We start from the raw sequence: 14416 nt of genomic DNA on the forward strand, positions 1-14416 counted from the left end.
AAGCCTGAGAAACATGCAGGAGCTACAAATTGCTGGACTTCCTTGCTGTTTTCTGTTAGCTAACACTATTTCCTGGCTGCAGTTTCTGTGATGAAGCTACAATCTGCTTAAGCTTTTCCCTATTTTCCTGCTGCAAACTTGCTCTGGTACTCAGCCAATCACATGGAATCCAGATGTTCAGCTCTCAGCCAGGAGGTTGGTCATGGTCCATCATTTCAATAGCCTGATTATAAAGTGCTGTGGTAAGACGGTACCTTGATATTGTATTCAGTTGTCATCAAGGCACAAGTGAAACTTCTAACTAGAGTTGGTACTGAGAAGGGTCGGAAAAATGATCCTAGAACTTGGTTCAAGTTATGAAGAAAAGTTTAAAAAGATGTGTACTCTTCAGCTTTAAAATGAGAATGAGTGGGACCCTGACAAAAGTGAAATTATTAAAGTTAATCCAGAGCACTATTTCAAGTAAGCTACAGCTGCAGGAGAATAGATCATTGGTCGAAAAGGAGTAAAAGGTAAGTTCAGGACCGATGTCAGAAAGCAGTTCTTCACCCAAAGGGTGACGAATACTTGGAATGGTCTTTCAGGTAGGGTAGAAGAGGAAAATCTCTGGAATCATTCGATAGAAGTTATTGTGATGGGAGTAATGCATGCTTTGCCAGAATGGCAAGCTGAAGGAGCCAAATGCATTCGTATGCAGGTGGTGACCTGTGTTTTAAGATCCTATGGTATTGTTTGAAAAATATCATGGGAATGATAATTGTGAGCAGAGGCCACGTGCAAAGTCATTTAAACATATGAAGCTGTGTTTACTTTTAGCAGTGCAAAAAATAAAGTCAGAACTTTTGCAGGTTAGCATACACTCAGTGATAAGGTAGTTGCTGCTGCACTTCCCATCACCAAAATGGCCATGGGGTGGCTTCAGCCCAGCCGCAGATAGTTCTGCGCAGGCGTCACCCACCCTGCGCCCAGAGTTTGGTCTCCAGCAATCTTCACGTCGTGCCTAATACGGCTGCTCTGATAGGCTGGCTCCGGCCCATGGCAAATTGACGACGTGAGCGGATTGGAGAACCTCAACGTAGCAACGGCGCCATTTTGTTCCTGGACCAGAAAGGTGCGGAACTGGAATGAAAAACCGTGAACGGCAGGCACGGTAAGGGCCCAGTAAATAGCGGCGGAGGCTCGCGCGCGGCACCCGTTGCTTTGGAGTGTTAATGCGCCACTCGAATTTTATGCGGCCCGGGGGGCGGGAAGATTTGCGGTGGGTCCCCGCTCCTCTTCCGCCGCCGCCCCCCACACAGTGTGGGCAGTGTTGGCGGAGACACGGGACAATAAGGCTGCAGCTCATTGGCCGCCCGGCTGTGTGAGTGTGAGTATGTGAGCAGCAGAGAACCCGAACCTTGCGGGACCCAGGGGAGAGGGACAGGCCGAGGCCCCAGTGCGAGGCATCGAGGGGTGGGAAATGAGAAGGTGCAGACCCCCGGGCGGCGGCGGCGGCGGCGGGGGGGGTGGTGGAAAGGGAGCGACTATACGGCGTGACACCCAACCGGAGGGGAGTGGGAGCGGACCCAGTGGGAGACAAGAGAAGGAAGTGGCCTGAGTGCGTGGGACAAAGAGGGAGAAGCTCCACAAGTTACAACATGGAAATGGGCCACTTGGCCCAGACTGTATCAGTATTTACCCTCCTCGTGAGGTGTTTAGTTCTAATTACATTAACCCACCCTATTGCTCTATCTCTTCAACCCCTTGTCCTTCATCCACCGAGCAAAATAAATCTTGAATATTGATAGATTCTGCCTCAATCACTGACCCTGGAAGTGAATTCCATAGCCTCACAACTCTGTAAAGTTTCTTCTGCCCCTCTGTTTGAAATCTGTGATTTAATCTTGTATCTATGGTCTCTCGTTCCAGACCCACCAACAACCAAGAACATAAGAAATAGGAGTGGCCCCTCAAGCCGACTCCGCCATCCAGTAAGATCATGGCTGATCTTTGACCTCAACTCTACTTTCCCGCCCAACTGGAAACCGTGTGCTTCCATTTTTTTTATTCGTTCACAGGAGTGGGTGTTGCTGGTAAGGCCGGCACTTATTGCCCATCCCTAATTGCCCTTGAGAAGGTGGTGGTGAGCCGCCTTCTTGAACCGCTGCAGTCTGTGTGGTGAAGGTTCTCCCACAGTGCTGTTAGGAAGGGAGTTCCAGGATTTTGACCCAGCGATGATGAAGGAACGGCGATATATTTCCAAGTCGGGATGTTGTGTGACTTGGAGGGGAACGTGCAGATGGTGTTGTTCCCATGTACCTGCTGCTCTTGTCTTTCTAGGTGGTAGAGGTCGTGGGTTTGGGAGGTGCTGTCGAAGAAGTCTTGGCGAGTTGCTGCAGTGCATCCTGTGGATGGTACACACTGCAGCCACAGTGCGCCGGTGGTGAAGGGAGTGAATGTTTAGGGTGGTGGATGGGGTGACAATCAAGCGGGCTGCTTTGCCCTGGATGTTGTTGGAGCTGCACTCATCCAGGCAAGTGGAGTGTATTCCATCACCCTCCTGACTTGTGCCTTGTAGATGGTGGAAAGGCTTTGGGGGAGTCAGGAGGTGAGTCACTCGCTGCAGAATACCCAGCCTGTGACCTGCTCTTTTAGCCACAGTATTTATGTAACTGGTCCAGTTAAGTTTCTGGTCAATGGTGACCCCCAGGATGTTGATGGTGGGGGATTCGGCGATGGTAATGCCGTTGAATGTCAAGGGGAGGTGGTTCGACTCTTTCTTGTTGGAGATAGTCATTGCCTGGCACTTGTCTGGCACGAATGTTACTTGCCACTTATCAGCCCAAGCCTGGATGTTGTCCAGGTCTTACTGCATGCGGGCTCGCACTGCTTCATTATTTGAGGGGTTGCGAATGGAACTGAACATTGTGCAATCATCAGCAAACATCCCCATTTCTGACCTTATGATGGAGGGAAGGTCATTGCTGAAGCAGCTGAAGATGGTTGGGCCGAGGACACTGCCCTGAGGAACTCCTGCAGCAATGCCCTGGGGCTGAGATGATTGGCCTTCAACAACCACTACCACCTTCCTTTGTGCTAGGTATGACTCCAGCCACTGGAGAGTTTTCCCCTGATTCCCATTAGCTTCAATTTTACTAGGGCTCCTTGGTGCCACGCTTAGTCAAATGCTGCCTTGATGTCAAGGGCAGTCACTCTCAGCTCACCTCCTGGAATTCAGCTCTTTTGTCCATGTTTGGACCAAGGCTGTAATGAGGTCTGGAGCTGAGTGGAGTGAATCGAATTGGCTGAAGACTGGCTGCTGTGATGGTGGGGATATCGAGAGGAAGCCGAGATGGATCATCCACTCGGCACTTCTGGCTGAAGATGGTTGCAAACGCTTCAGCCCTGTCTTTTGCACTCACGTGCTGGACTCCGCAGCAACAGCTTGCATTTATATAGCACCTTTAACGCAGTAAAACTTCCCAAGGCGCTTCACAGGAGTGGTTTCAAACAAAATTTGACACTGAGCCATATAAAGATGTGTTACAACAGGTGACCAAAAGCTTGGTCAAAGATAGTACCCTGTACCCTCAATTTTAAACACTGTCATATCATACTGTAATCTGTGCTTTTCTATTGAAAAAACATTCTAGTTTAAGTCTTGGTATTTCCTCAAACCAGGTAGCATCCTAGTGAATCTGTAATGCACCCTTTCTAAAGCCTCAATATCCTACCTATCGTGTGGAGTTCAATACTGCACATAATGCTCCAAATGAGGTCTTAGCATGGTTTTATATAAGGTCATCATTACCTCTTGACTTTTATATTCTGTATTGTGATAAAACCTAGAATTTCATTAGCTTTTGTATGCCCTTAACCTAAGGTGCTACCTTTAATGTCCTGTGAAGTTGAACCTCCAAATCCCTCTTCTTCCACTGCAGTGAGCCTACATCCATTCAGAATATAATTACTGCTGTTCATTTTTTAACCAAAATGTGACACCTCATACTGAATTCCAACTGCAACTGTTTTAGTCCATCTCTGCACCCCCCCACCCCCCCCCCCAATCTGATCAATATCCCTTTGCAGCTTCCTTTGGTCTTCTAAAGATTAACTATACCTCCTATTTTATCAGATTTCAACAGGAGGAGATTTGTGCCTGTCTCAGTGAAAGAGAACTGCCCCAGTCAGCTTGGCTCAGTTGGTAGTATTCTCGTCCTGAGTCAGAAGGTTGTGGGATCAGACCAGACTGGCACTTATATGTAATCTAGGCTGACACTTTAGTGCAGTACTGAGGCAGTGTTGCGTTTTCAGAGGTACCTCTTTTTTGGATGAGACGTAGTGAATGTAAAGATCCCGTGGTATTATTTGAAGAGGAGCAGGGAGTTCTCTTGAAAGTCTTGAAGCCGTAGTCTGCAGGAAGATATCAGTGGACTGGTCAGGTGGGCAGAAAAGTGGCAAATGAAATTCAATCCGGAGAAGTGTGAGGTAATGCATTTGGGGAGGGCCATCAAGGCAAGGGAATACACAATAAATGGGAGGATACTGAGAAGTGTAGAGGAAGTGAGGGACCTTGGAGTGCATGTCCACAGATAACAGGACAGGTAGATAAGGTGGTTAACAAGGCATATGGGATACTTTCCTTTATTAGCCGAGGTATAGAATATAAGTGCAGGGAAGTTATGCTAGAACTGTGTAAAACACTAGCTAGGCCACAGCTGGAGTACTGCGTACAGTTCTGGTTACCACTTTACAGGAAAAATGTGATTGCACTAGAGGTTGCAGAGGAGATTTACGAGGATGTTGCCAGGACTAGAGAATTTTAGCTACGAGGAAAGATTGGATAGGCTGGGGTTGTTTCCTTTGGAAAAGCGGAAGCTGAGGGGAGATTTAATTGAGGTGTATAAAATTGAGGATCCGAGATAGGTCCTCCTTATCCACTCTATTTCCTTTAGCAAAGAGGTCAGTAACCAGGGGGCATAAATTTAAAGTGATTGGTAGAAGGATTAGAGGGGAGTTGAGGAGAAATTTTTTCACCCAGAGGATGGTGGGGGTCTGGAACTCACTGCCTGAAAGGGTGGTAGAGGCAAAAACCCTCACCCCCTCAACCAAGGGTACTTGGATGTGCACCTGAGGTGCCGCAACCTACAAGGATATGGACCAAGAGCTAGAAAGTGGGATTAGGCTGGATAGTTTTTCGTCCTGCACAGACAGGATGGGCCATAAATTGCTATGATTTGACCAACATTATACTCAACCAAACTGACAGTAATTAAATAGTAGTGAAACACTTTGGCATGACCTGAGGATGAGGGACATGCTATACAAATGCAGTTTCTTCGCTTGCATGCTGGGATTCAAAGTTTATTTTTTGGGCAGTGACGAGGGCTCATTTATTGAAAGTCCTCACAGCTTGAGGGGAGAGGTTGGGGGAGCAGTTTCTTTATACAGAATTACTGGAGCATGGAATACTTTGCCAGTGAATGGGTGAGGCAGTGATCATTGCATCTTTTTAGGGAATGGTATTTGAAGCAGAGGATGATGCAGCAATGAGAGAAGAAAGCAGGACATCAGGATTGGTTTTGGTTTGAACGAGCAATGGGCCAAATGGTGTTTTGTGCTGCAAACATCTACGCTTCTGTGGAAACAATAGAGGCATAAAACACATACTATGTCCTTAGTAATCTTATATAAAATTCATCATGGCAATAAATTAGATCTTTGTTTTATACTGCACCACTATAAACAGAACACTCAGTGATAATCCGATGAATGCCTGTTGTGATTTGGGTTTTGAAATGGTTTCACAGCATTTCCTATGAGGAGAACTTACACCACCACCCCCCCCCCACCGCCTGCTGCTCCTCCTCCCCGCCCCCCACCACCGCCTGCTGCTCCTCCTCCCCGCCCCCCACCACCGCCTGCTGCTCCTCCTCCCCCCCCCTCCCCCACCGCCTGCTGCTCCTCCTCCCCCCCCTCCCCCACCGCCTGCTGCTCCTCCCCCCCCCCCGCCTGCTGCTCCTCCTCCCCACCCCCCCCCCCGCCTGCTGCTCCTCCTCCCCCCCCCCCCCGCCTGCTGCTCCTCCCCCCCCCCCCCCCCCCCCGCCTGCTGCTCCTCCTCCTCCCCCTCCCCCCCCCCCCCCCCCCCCCCCGCCTGCTGCTCCTCCCCCCCCCCCCCCGCCTGCTGCTCCTCCTCCCCCCCCCCCGCCTGCTGCTCCTCCCCCCCCCCCCCCGCCTGCTGCTCCTCCTCCCCCCCCCCCCCCGCCTGCTGCTCCTCCTCCCCCCCCCCCCGCCTGCTGCTCCTCCTCCTCCCCCCCCCCCCCCGCCTGCTGCTCCTCCCCCCCCCCCCCCCCCCCCGCCTGCTGCTCCTCCTCCCCCCCCCCCCCCCGCCTGCTGCTCCTCCTCCCCCCCCCCCGCCTGCTGCTCCTCCTCCCCCCCCCCCCCCCCCCCGCCTGCTGCTCCTCCTCCTCCCCCCCCCCCCCCGCCTGCTGCTCCTCCTCCCCCCCCCCCCCCCCGCCTGCTGCTCCTCCTCCCCCCCCCCCCCCCCCGCCTGCTGCTCCTCCTCCCCCCCCCCCCGCCTGCTGCTCCTCCTCCTCCCCCCCCCCCGCCTGCTCCTCCCCCCCCCCCCCCCCCCGCCTGCTCCTCCCCCCCCCCCCCGCCTGCTCCTCCTCCCCCCCCCCCCGCCTGCTCCTCCTCCCCCCCCCCCCCCCGCCTGCTCCTCCTCCCCCCCCCCCCCGCCTGCTCCTCCTCCCCCCCCCCCCCGCCTGCTCCTCCTCCCCCCCCCCCCCCGCCTGCTCCTCCTCCCCCCCCCCCCCGCCTGCTCCTCCTCCCCCCCCCCCCCCCGCCTGCTCCTCCTCCCCCCCCCCCCCCCCCCCCCGCCTGCTCCTCCTCCCCCCCTCCCCCCCCCCGCCTGCTGCTCCTCCTCCCCCCCCCGCGCCTGCTGCTCCTCCTCCCCCCCCCCCCCCCCCCCCCCCCCCCCCGCCTGCTGCTCCTCCTTCCCCCCCCCCCCCCGCCTGCTGCTCCTCCTTCCCCCCCCCCCCCCCCCCCCCCCCCCCCCCCCCGCCTGCTGCTCCTCCTTCCCCCCCCCCCCCCCCCGCCTGCTGCTCCTCCTCCCCCCCCCCCCGCCTGCTGCTCCTCCTTCCCCCCCCCCCCGCCTGCTGCTCCTCCTCCCCCCCCCCCCGCCTGCTGCTCCTCCTCCCCCCCCCCCGCCTGCTGCTCCTCCTCCCCCCCCCCCCCCGCCTGCTGCTCCTCCTTCCTCCCCCCCCCCCCCCCCGCCTGCTGCTCCTCCTCCCCCCCCCCGCCTGCTGCTCCTCCTCCCCCCCCCCCCCCCCGCCTGCTGCTCCTCCTCCCCCCCCCCCCCCCTGCCTGCTGCTCCTCCTCCCCCCCCCCCCCCCCCTGCTGCTCCTCCTCCCCCCCCCCCCCCCGCCTGCTGCTCCTCCTCCCCCCCCCCCCCCCCCCCCCCGCCTGCTGCTCCTCCCCCCCCCCCCCGCCTGCTGCTCCTCCCCCCCCCCCCCGCCTGCTGCTCCTCCCCCCCCCCCCCCGCCTGCTGCTCCCCCCCCCCGCCTGCTGCTCCTCCTCCCCCCCCCCCCCCCCCCCCCCCGCCTGCTGCTCCTCCTCCCCCCCCCCCCCCGGCCTGCTGCTCCTCCTCCCCCCCCCCCCCCCCCCGCCTGCTGCTCCTCCTCCCCCCCCCCCCCCCGCCTACTGCTCCTCCCCCCCCCCCCCCCCCCCCGCCTGCTGCTCCTCCTCCCCCCCCCCCCCCCGCCTGCTGCTCTTCCTCCCCCCCCCCACCGCCTGCTGCTCCTCCTCCCCCCCCCCCACCGCCTGCTGCTCCTCCTCCCCCCCCCACCGCCTGCTGCTCCTCCTCTCCCCCCTCCCCCCCCCGCCCCTCCTCTCCCCCTCCCCCCCTCCCCTCCCCTCTCCCCCTCCTCCCCCCTCCCCCCTCCCCCCCCTCCCCTCCCCCCCTCCCCTCCTCCCGCGAATAAACTTGGAAGCTCTACTGTTTACATATTCTGCTATTGCAAATTAGCCCAATTGCAATAATCTGTGTGCTGGACTTTGTATATAGAATGATACTACATGAACAAAACACAATTTCAAAGCTTTTACTGGTTATAATTAACCAAAGTACATATTTGCAGATTAAACAACAACTTGCATTTATGTAGGTTGTTTCAAACATATGTCATAGGTCATTTGACACGTCATGTTTAAGTACAAGTGTTATTGATTGAGCAAAGGTATGGTGAGTCCGTAACACAGAGAACTTCTCAATGTAGCCACCGGTTCTTCATTTAAGTTCTAAAACTACCGCGTGTTGGACGGTTGCAGCAGTTTGTATTTGGATATTATGTATTTGTGTGTATTTTTCCGCTTTCTCGTCGGGTAGTGTCATTCCTTAATGCACAAAATTAATAAAAACCAGGGTAGCACTTGAATTATTTCGGTCGCTTTTGGATCAAAGATAATACCGAGACACCATCTGTCATAATGCAGCAGTATCGAGTTTGGTACCTTTTGAGATGAGAGCCCGTGTCCTTTCCACCACTGACATCTCACTTTCAGGTCAAACTCACCAATTCAGAGTCAACCCGCCGATGATCACTATACACACAGCGATTCAAGAAGGCGGCTCACCGTCACCTTCTCAAGGGCAATTAGAGATGGGCAATAAATGCTGGCCTTGCCATCAATGCCCACATCCCATGAACGAATAAAATAAAACACAGACTGTCCGGAGAATGGGGACTGCTGACAAAGAGTTTTACTGCAATAAAGTTTAAACCCGAAGCACTTGATAGTAGATTGCAGTCGTTAGAAATATATTTTTAAACATAAAAATACAATGATGCAGCGTGTGTCAAATACATTACCAAGTGGCATATTTTAATAGAAAGATACCAGGGGCCGAGTCTCAGGCAGTGTGAGCTCTCGTCTTGTTGCAGATTTCAAACCAGGCCTTTTAAAAAAAAAAACAAAGACAGCGGTGCTTGGACATCTGGTTTGTGCTGAATTATAATAATGAAAATTTTCCCTATTGCTTTGAACTAAATCAAATGTTAGTTTGTGAAACTTTAATCAAAAAAACTGGAAATTAGATTTTTCTGAAGGTGATATTGTTCTGTGATTCGGCATAGCGACATGAGTTATGGACTGAAGAAAAACCAAGTGACCAAAAGTTTTATACAAGACTCACGTTGAACATAAGGAGATTTTTTTTAAAATTTAAATGCAGCCCTAACTCTTTCGCTGGTTAAAATTGTGGATATTAACTTGTTAGGGTGAAAACCAATTTCACCCATATTGGAAACTGTTCGGTTGAAGGTGAGAAGCTTTGATCATTGGTAATAAATGGGAATAAAGTCAGCAAGAATACTGTAAACAAACTGAGATCAGGGAGGTGTGAGGGGTAATCGAAAGTCCAGCACCAGGCAGTCTCGGCTCAACCTCAAAACACATTTACTGTTCACAAAATAATTCAGAATTTACCACAAACCCATCACCAATAAGTAAAAATGTGTGTGTCTTAGTGACGGGAGGGGGATTACGACAGGGGAGTTCTGAAAGTTTAGCCAGCAAACGTTCCTTAAAAAAAAGGACAAGATTCAGAGTTGCATCTGCTCGCACAGTGCCTGAGACTTCAAACTGCACCAGCAGCATTCAATCAGCTAAAAAGACATGAATAAATGCCATTTTGAAACAATAACCTGTCATTGTTAGTGCAACTTAACATAAAGCAAGGGAAATGCATTTAACGCTTGTAATCCAACATGGCCACTGGAAGTTATCGACTAACATCATTAGGTACACCCGATAGTGCTTTTAACGTAGTGAAATGTCCCAAGGTGCTTCACAGGAGCGTTAACAAACAAAATTTGACACAGTCACGTAAGGAGACATTAGGACAGTGACCAAAAGCTTGGTCAAAGAAGTAGGTTTTAAGGAGCGTCTTAAAGGAGGGGGGGGAAGGGAGGGAGGTTTAGGGAAATGCATAAAAGAAGCACTATGCATCTAAAGCAGCACAATACAATAGTCGATCGTAAAGGTCTTTTGTAAGAGAATCTGCTAATGAAGTGAGGGTAACGTTTCTGGATAAAATACTGTAGATGAAGTTGTCTTTTTCTTGCCTCCTGCAGAATGCTTTGTTGATTGTCTCTGAATCTTGATAGAGGAGGAGATAATCGCTTCTTCGTACCAAATTTGTCCTACCATTAAGCATTTATCGCTTAAATCTCTCCAGTTCCATTTTGTAGGAATGCAGAGACCTAAGTGAGGTAAATACCCTACCCAATTCTCTGTTGTGATGCCATATAGTATATTCCAGAAGAATCCTGGCAAGTGATGTGCTCCTGGGACTCCAGGGGATGAGAAAAAGGGTGCTGATGCCTTTCCCTTAGATTTTTTTTCCCTAAATCAAAAGATTAGAAAAAAGAACTTGCTTTGATATAGCACCTTTTATGACCTCAGGACATCCCAAAGCACTTCACAGCCAGTGAAGTACTTTAGAAGTGCAGTCACTGTTGTAATGTAGAAAGCACAGCAGCCAATTTGCATGCATCAAGGCCTCACCAACAGCAATGAAATAAATGACCAGATAATCTGTTTTACTGATGTTGGTTGAGGGATAAATATTGACCAGGACACCGGGGGAATTCCTCTGCTCTTCTTTGAATGGTACCATGGGAACTTTTACGTTCTGTTGTGAAGGGGCTTCGGTTTAACGTTCATCTGAAAAAGGCACCTCCAACAGCATTCTCTCAGTACTGCACTAAAGTGTCAGCCCAGACTATGTGCACAAGTCTTTGGAGTGGGGCTTGAACCCACGGCCTTCTGACTCCGAGGCAAGAGTGCTAATAAAAATGCAAGGCTATTTCTTCTATTTACCTCAGTGGTAACACTCTTAGCTCTGAATCAGAAGGTTGTGGGTTCAAGTCCTAGTCCAGAGACTTGAGCATATAGTCTAGACTGACACTTCAGTGCAGTACTGAGGGAGTGTTGTACTGTCACAGGTTCCACTTTTCTGATGAGACATTAAACCAAGGCCCCATCTCCCCGTTCAGGTGTGAACGTAAAAGATCCCATGACACTATTCGAAGAAGAGCAGAGGAGTTCTCCACAGTGACCTGGCCAATATTTATCCCTCAACCAACAACAAAAGCAGATTATCTGGTGATTATATTCGTCATCTGAAATGCTAGACCGTCTTACACTCATTAGACACCAGGGCCTCTTTAAGCAGCAGGCAGGAGATGTTTATTACCTTGTACCTTTTGAACTCCTGGCATATTGTGTTTCAATAATATATACATTGTGTTACTCTGCTTAAAAAAAATGTGTACTACTATTCTTGGCTCAACTAGTTTTCCTGTTACCTCAAATCCCTCTGCCTCTGTGTCTTTCTTCCCATGACCAATCCAAATGCCTGCAGATTCAAAGTTGTGTGCCTCAAGAAAAATTCATTCATTTTGCCAATAATCGATGGGACCGTTGCATCTTCTATGATAGTCCTGAAAAGGAAAATGACAAACAAATGGTGACAAGGGGGAAAAGAAGAGAAAGAAAAATGACATTTTAACTTTTCCCCTGCATATTTAGTAGGATAATATGAAATGAATGGGCTTGGGTGTTGGAGGAGGCAGGGAACAATGAGGATGGGTGGTCAAATACCATGGAATTGTTGTCTTCATTTATTCAGCAGGTGATATTTACACAACATGGCACTAGGCACAATCCATATCAAACGTGTGTCGAAAGCATCAGTTGTATCAGAAATATTGGATCTTTAGTTGCCACGATGGTACGCGCCGTGGAGCCTGTATCTTAGCATATTGTGATCTACTGCACTTTTACACATGAAATAATTCTCAATTTAAGGGTTATTTGGAAAAGGTGAAGGGTGCTTCACACAACACTGATTTTACTTCTGTGTACCTGATCCATGCACTAATGTACCTTATTCAATCTATTTTACCCCCAGTTTGTCAAGGGACATCCTGATAGAAAGATATTGGGCACCACTGTGTAGTTTGCACTGAAACATTCATACTCTGATGCCCCCGATTGGCACATTTTTGATCACACATGCCTATCATACAAGACACTCAAGTTCCTTATTGATGAGTCCCAGAGCTGATATCAGTTAAGGAACTTTACGATGAGTTTGGAGACCAGAACTGGTAGGCAGAACTGGACAAACCACGTTAAATGCAAATGTTTCCCATCTGAAATTCTTGAAGTTCTTTTATTAAAAAAAACATCTGAATGAAAATACATCCTGTCACTTGTTTCCATTAAGTCGATAAAGATAATAACCTATGTGTGTTATATAAAATAGTTTTTGTTTGAGTAGGAGCCTATAACACATTGAAGTTCAGATCCTAATTGTTCAACATTGCTGTTGCTGTTTGCCACTTTTAATTTAACTCCTTGATTTATGTCAAACTTTGTAAAGTGTGTACTATTACTCAATAGATTATTTATGGTTGTATTTTAATGTAGAGCAGAAGGTTTGTAATATTTTTTGTTCCTCCTTTATCTCAAGGAATGGATGCCGCGTATGATGGAGCAGAGATAACACTGGTAACAGAAGAAATCGAAGGCTGTTACAGCTGCACAAAAAACTTTCCACCCAAAAAGAAAAAGAAATGGAAAGATCAAAGTGAGGATGGAGCTAAAAAAGGCAAAAAGCCCAGGTAAATAAGAATTCATCATTATCCAAAAGGTACTATTCATCTGAAATCTCGCATATCCTAAACATTCTAGATCTGTCTACTGGTGGTGTGTCTCCGTTGACCAGTTTCTGTGTTTAATGAGTTAAATTTGTTGATTGGAGGCAGTCTAGGATCAGATATTCTGTGCAGCGCTCCCTGCACTTTGACGTAGAATTCTATTGCAGTGATGACCTGGATGGGTAGGATTCTTTTAAAGACATGGGCAGTATGCTTCATAGATTAACTTCATCATGTGAAGCTTTCTCTTTTCAATGTCATTATTGCCGTTTAACAGTACCTACTGCTTTGGTTTAGTGCCAGCCTGATTTCAAAAATAGTTAATTTCAGTTTGATCTATTTAAACATTAACATCACAGTAAGGCTTCTGTTGGAGTTGCGCCTTTCAAAGCTCTATAGGGATATTGTAGTACCTCCACCCATTTTAATGTTGCACCCCACTAGAACAGAGTGAGGTGAGTGAGTTTTTCAAAATTATGAGGAATTTTGATGAGGTAAATAGGGTAAGTAAAGGACATAAATGTAAGGATTGCCAAGAAGAAAATGAGAGATTAGGAGAATTTTGTTTTTACACAGAGCGTTGTTACTGCCAGAAACAAGTGGGAGTAGAGTCCATAATAGCTTCTAAAAGAGAAGTGGATAAATATTAGAAAAACAAAAATTTAATGGGAAAAGGCAGAGGAATTGAACTAGGTGGATATCTCTTTCAGACAGCTGGCAAAGGTGTGATGGGCTGAATGGCAGCAGCCTCGCTCAAAAACTGTTATTGTGTGACCTCTGGGGAAACTTAGAAACGATAATCAAGGACAGAATTAACAGACACTTCGACAAGTGTGGATTGATTTGGGAAAGCTGGCATGGATTTGTTAAAGGCAAATCATGTTTAACTAACTTAGAATCATAGAGGTTTACAACATGGAAACAGGCCCTTCGGCCCAACATGTCCATGTCGCCCAGTTTATACCACTAAGCTAGTCCCAATTGCCTGCACTTGGCCCATATCCCTCTATACCCATCTTACCCATGTAACTGTCCAAATGCTTTTTAAAAGACAAAATTGTACCCGCCTCTACTACTGCCTCTGGCAGCTCGTTCCAGACACTCACCACCCTTTGAGTGAAAAAATTGCCCCTCTGGACCCTTTTGTATCTCTCCCCTCTCACCTTAAATCTATGCACCCTCGTTATAGACTCCCCTACCTTTGGGAAAAGATTTTGACTATCTACCTTATCTATGCCCCTCATTATTTTATAGACTTCTATAAGATCACCCCTAAACGTCCTACTCTCCAGGGAAAAAAGTCCCAGTCTGTCTAACCTCTCCCTATAAGTCAAACCATCAAGTCCCGGTAGCATCCTAGTAAATCTTTTCTGCACTCTTTCTAGTTTAATAATATCCTTTCTATAATAGGGTGACCAGAACTGTACACAGTATTCCAAGTGTGGCCTTACTAATGTCTTGTACAACTTCAACAAGACATCCCAACTCCTGTATTCAATGTTCTGACCAATGAAACCAAGCATGCTGAATGCCTTCTTCACCACTCTATCCACCTGTGACTCCACTTTCAAGGAGCTATGAACCTGTACTCCTAGATCTCTTTGTTCTATAACTCTCCCCAACGCCCTACCATTAACGGAGTAGGTCCTGGCCCGATTCGATCAACCAAAATGCATCACCTCACATTTATCTAAATTAAACTCCATCTGCCA

The 14416-nt window shown here is 49.2% G+C and overlaps 1 protein-coding gene across 1 annotated transcript in view; it reads left to right on the forward strand.

Moving 5' to 3' along the window:
- The first annotated feature begins 1082 nt into the window (after positions 1-1082).
- Positions 1083-14416, forward strand: part of hmgxb3 (HMG box domain containing 3) — a 69497-nt gene continuing 56163 nt past the window's right edge. The window contains exons 1-2 of the mRNA XM_067996098.1: positions 1083-1150; positions 12518-12668. Of these exons, the coding sequence (XP_067852199.1) occupies positions 12520-12668 (149 nt within the window). The 5' untranslated portion in view covers positions 1083-1150; positions 12518-12519. The remainder of the gene's footprint in view (positions 1151-12517; positions 12669-14416) is intronic.

This window comes from Heptranchias perlo, chromosome 14 (genome assembly GCF_035084215.1).
Source record: "Heptranchias perlo isolate sHepPer1 chromosome 14, sHepPer1.hap1, whole genome shotgun sequence".
Taxonomy (NCBI): Eukaryota; Metazoa; Chordata; class Chondrichthyes; order Hexanchiformes; family Hexanchidae; genus Heptranchias; species Heptranchias perlo.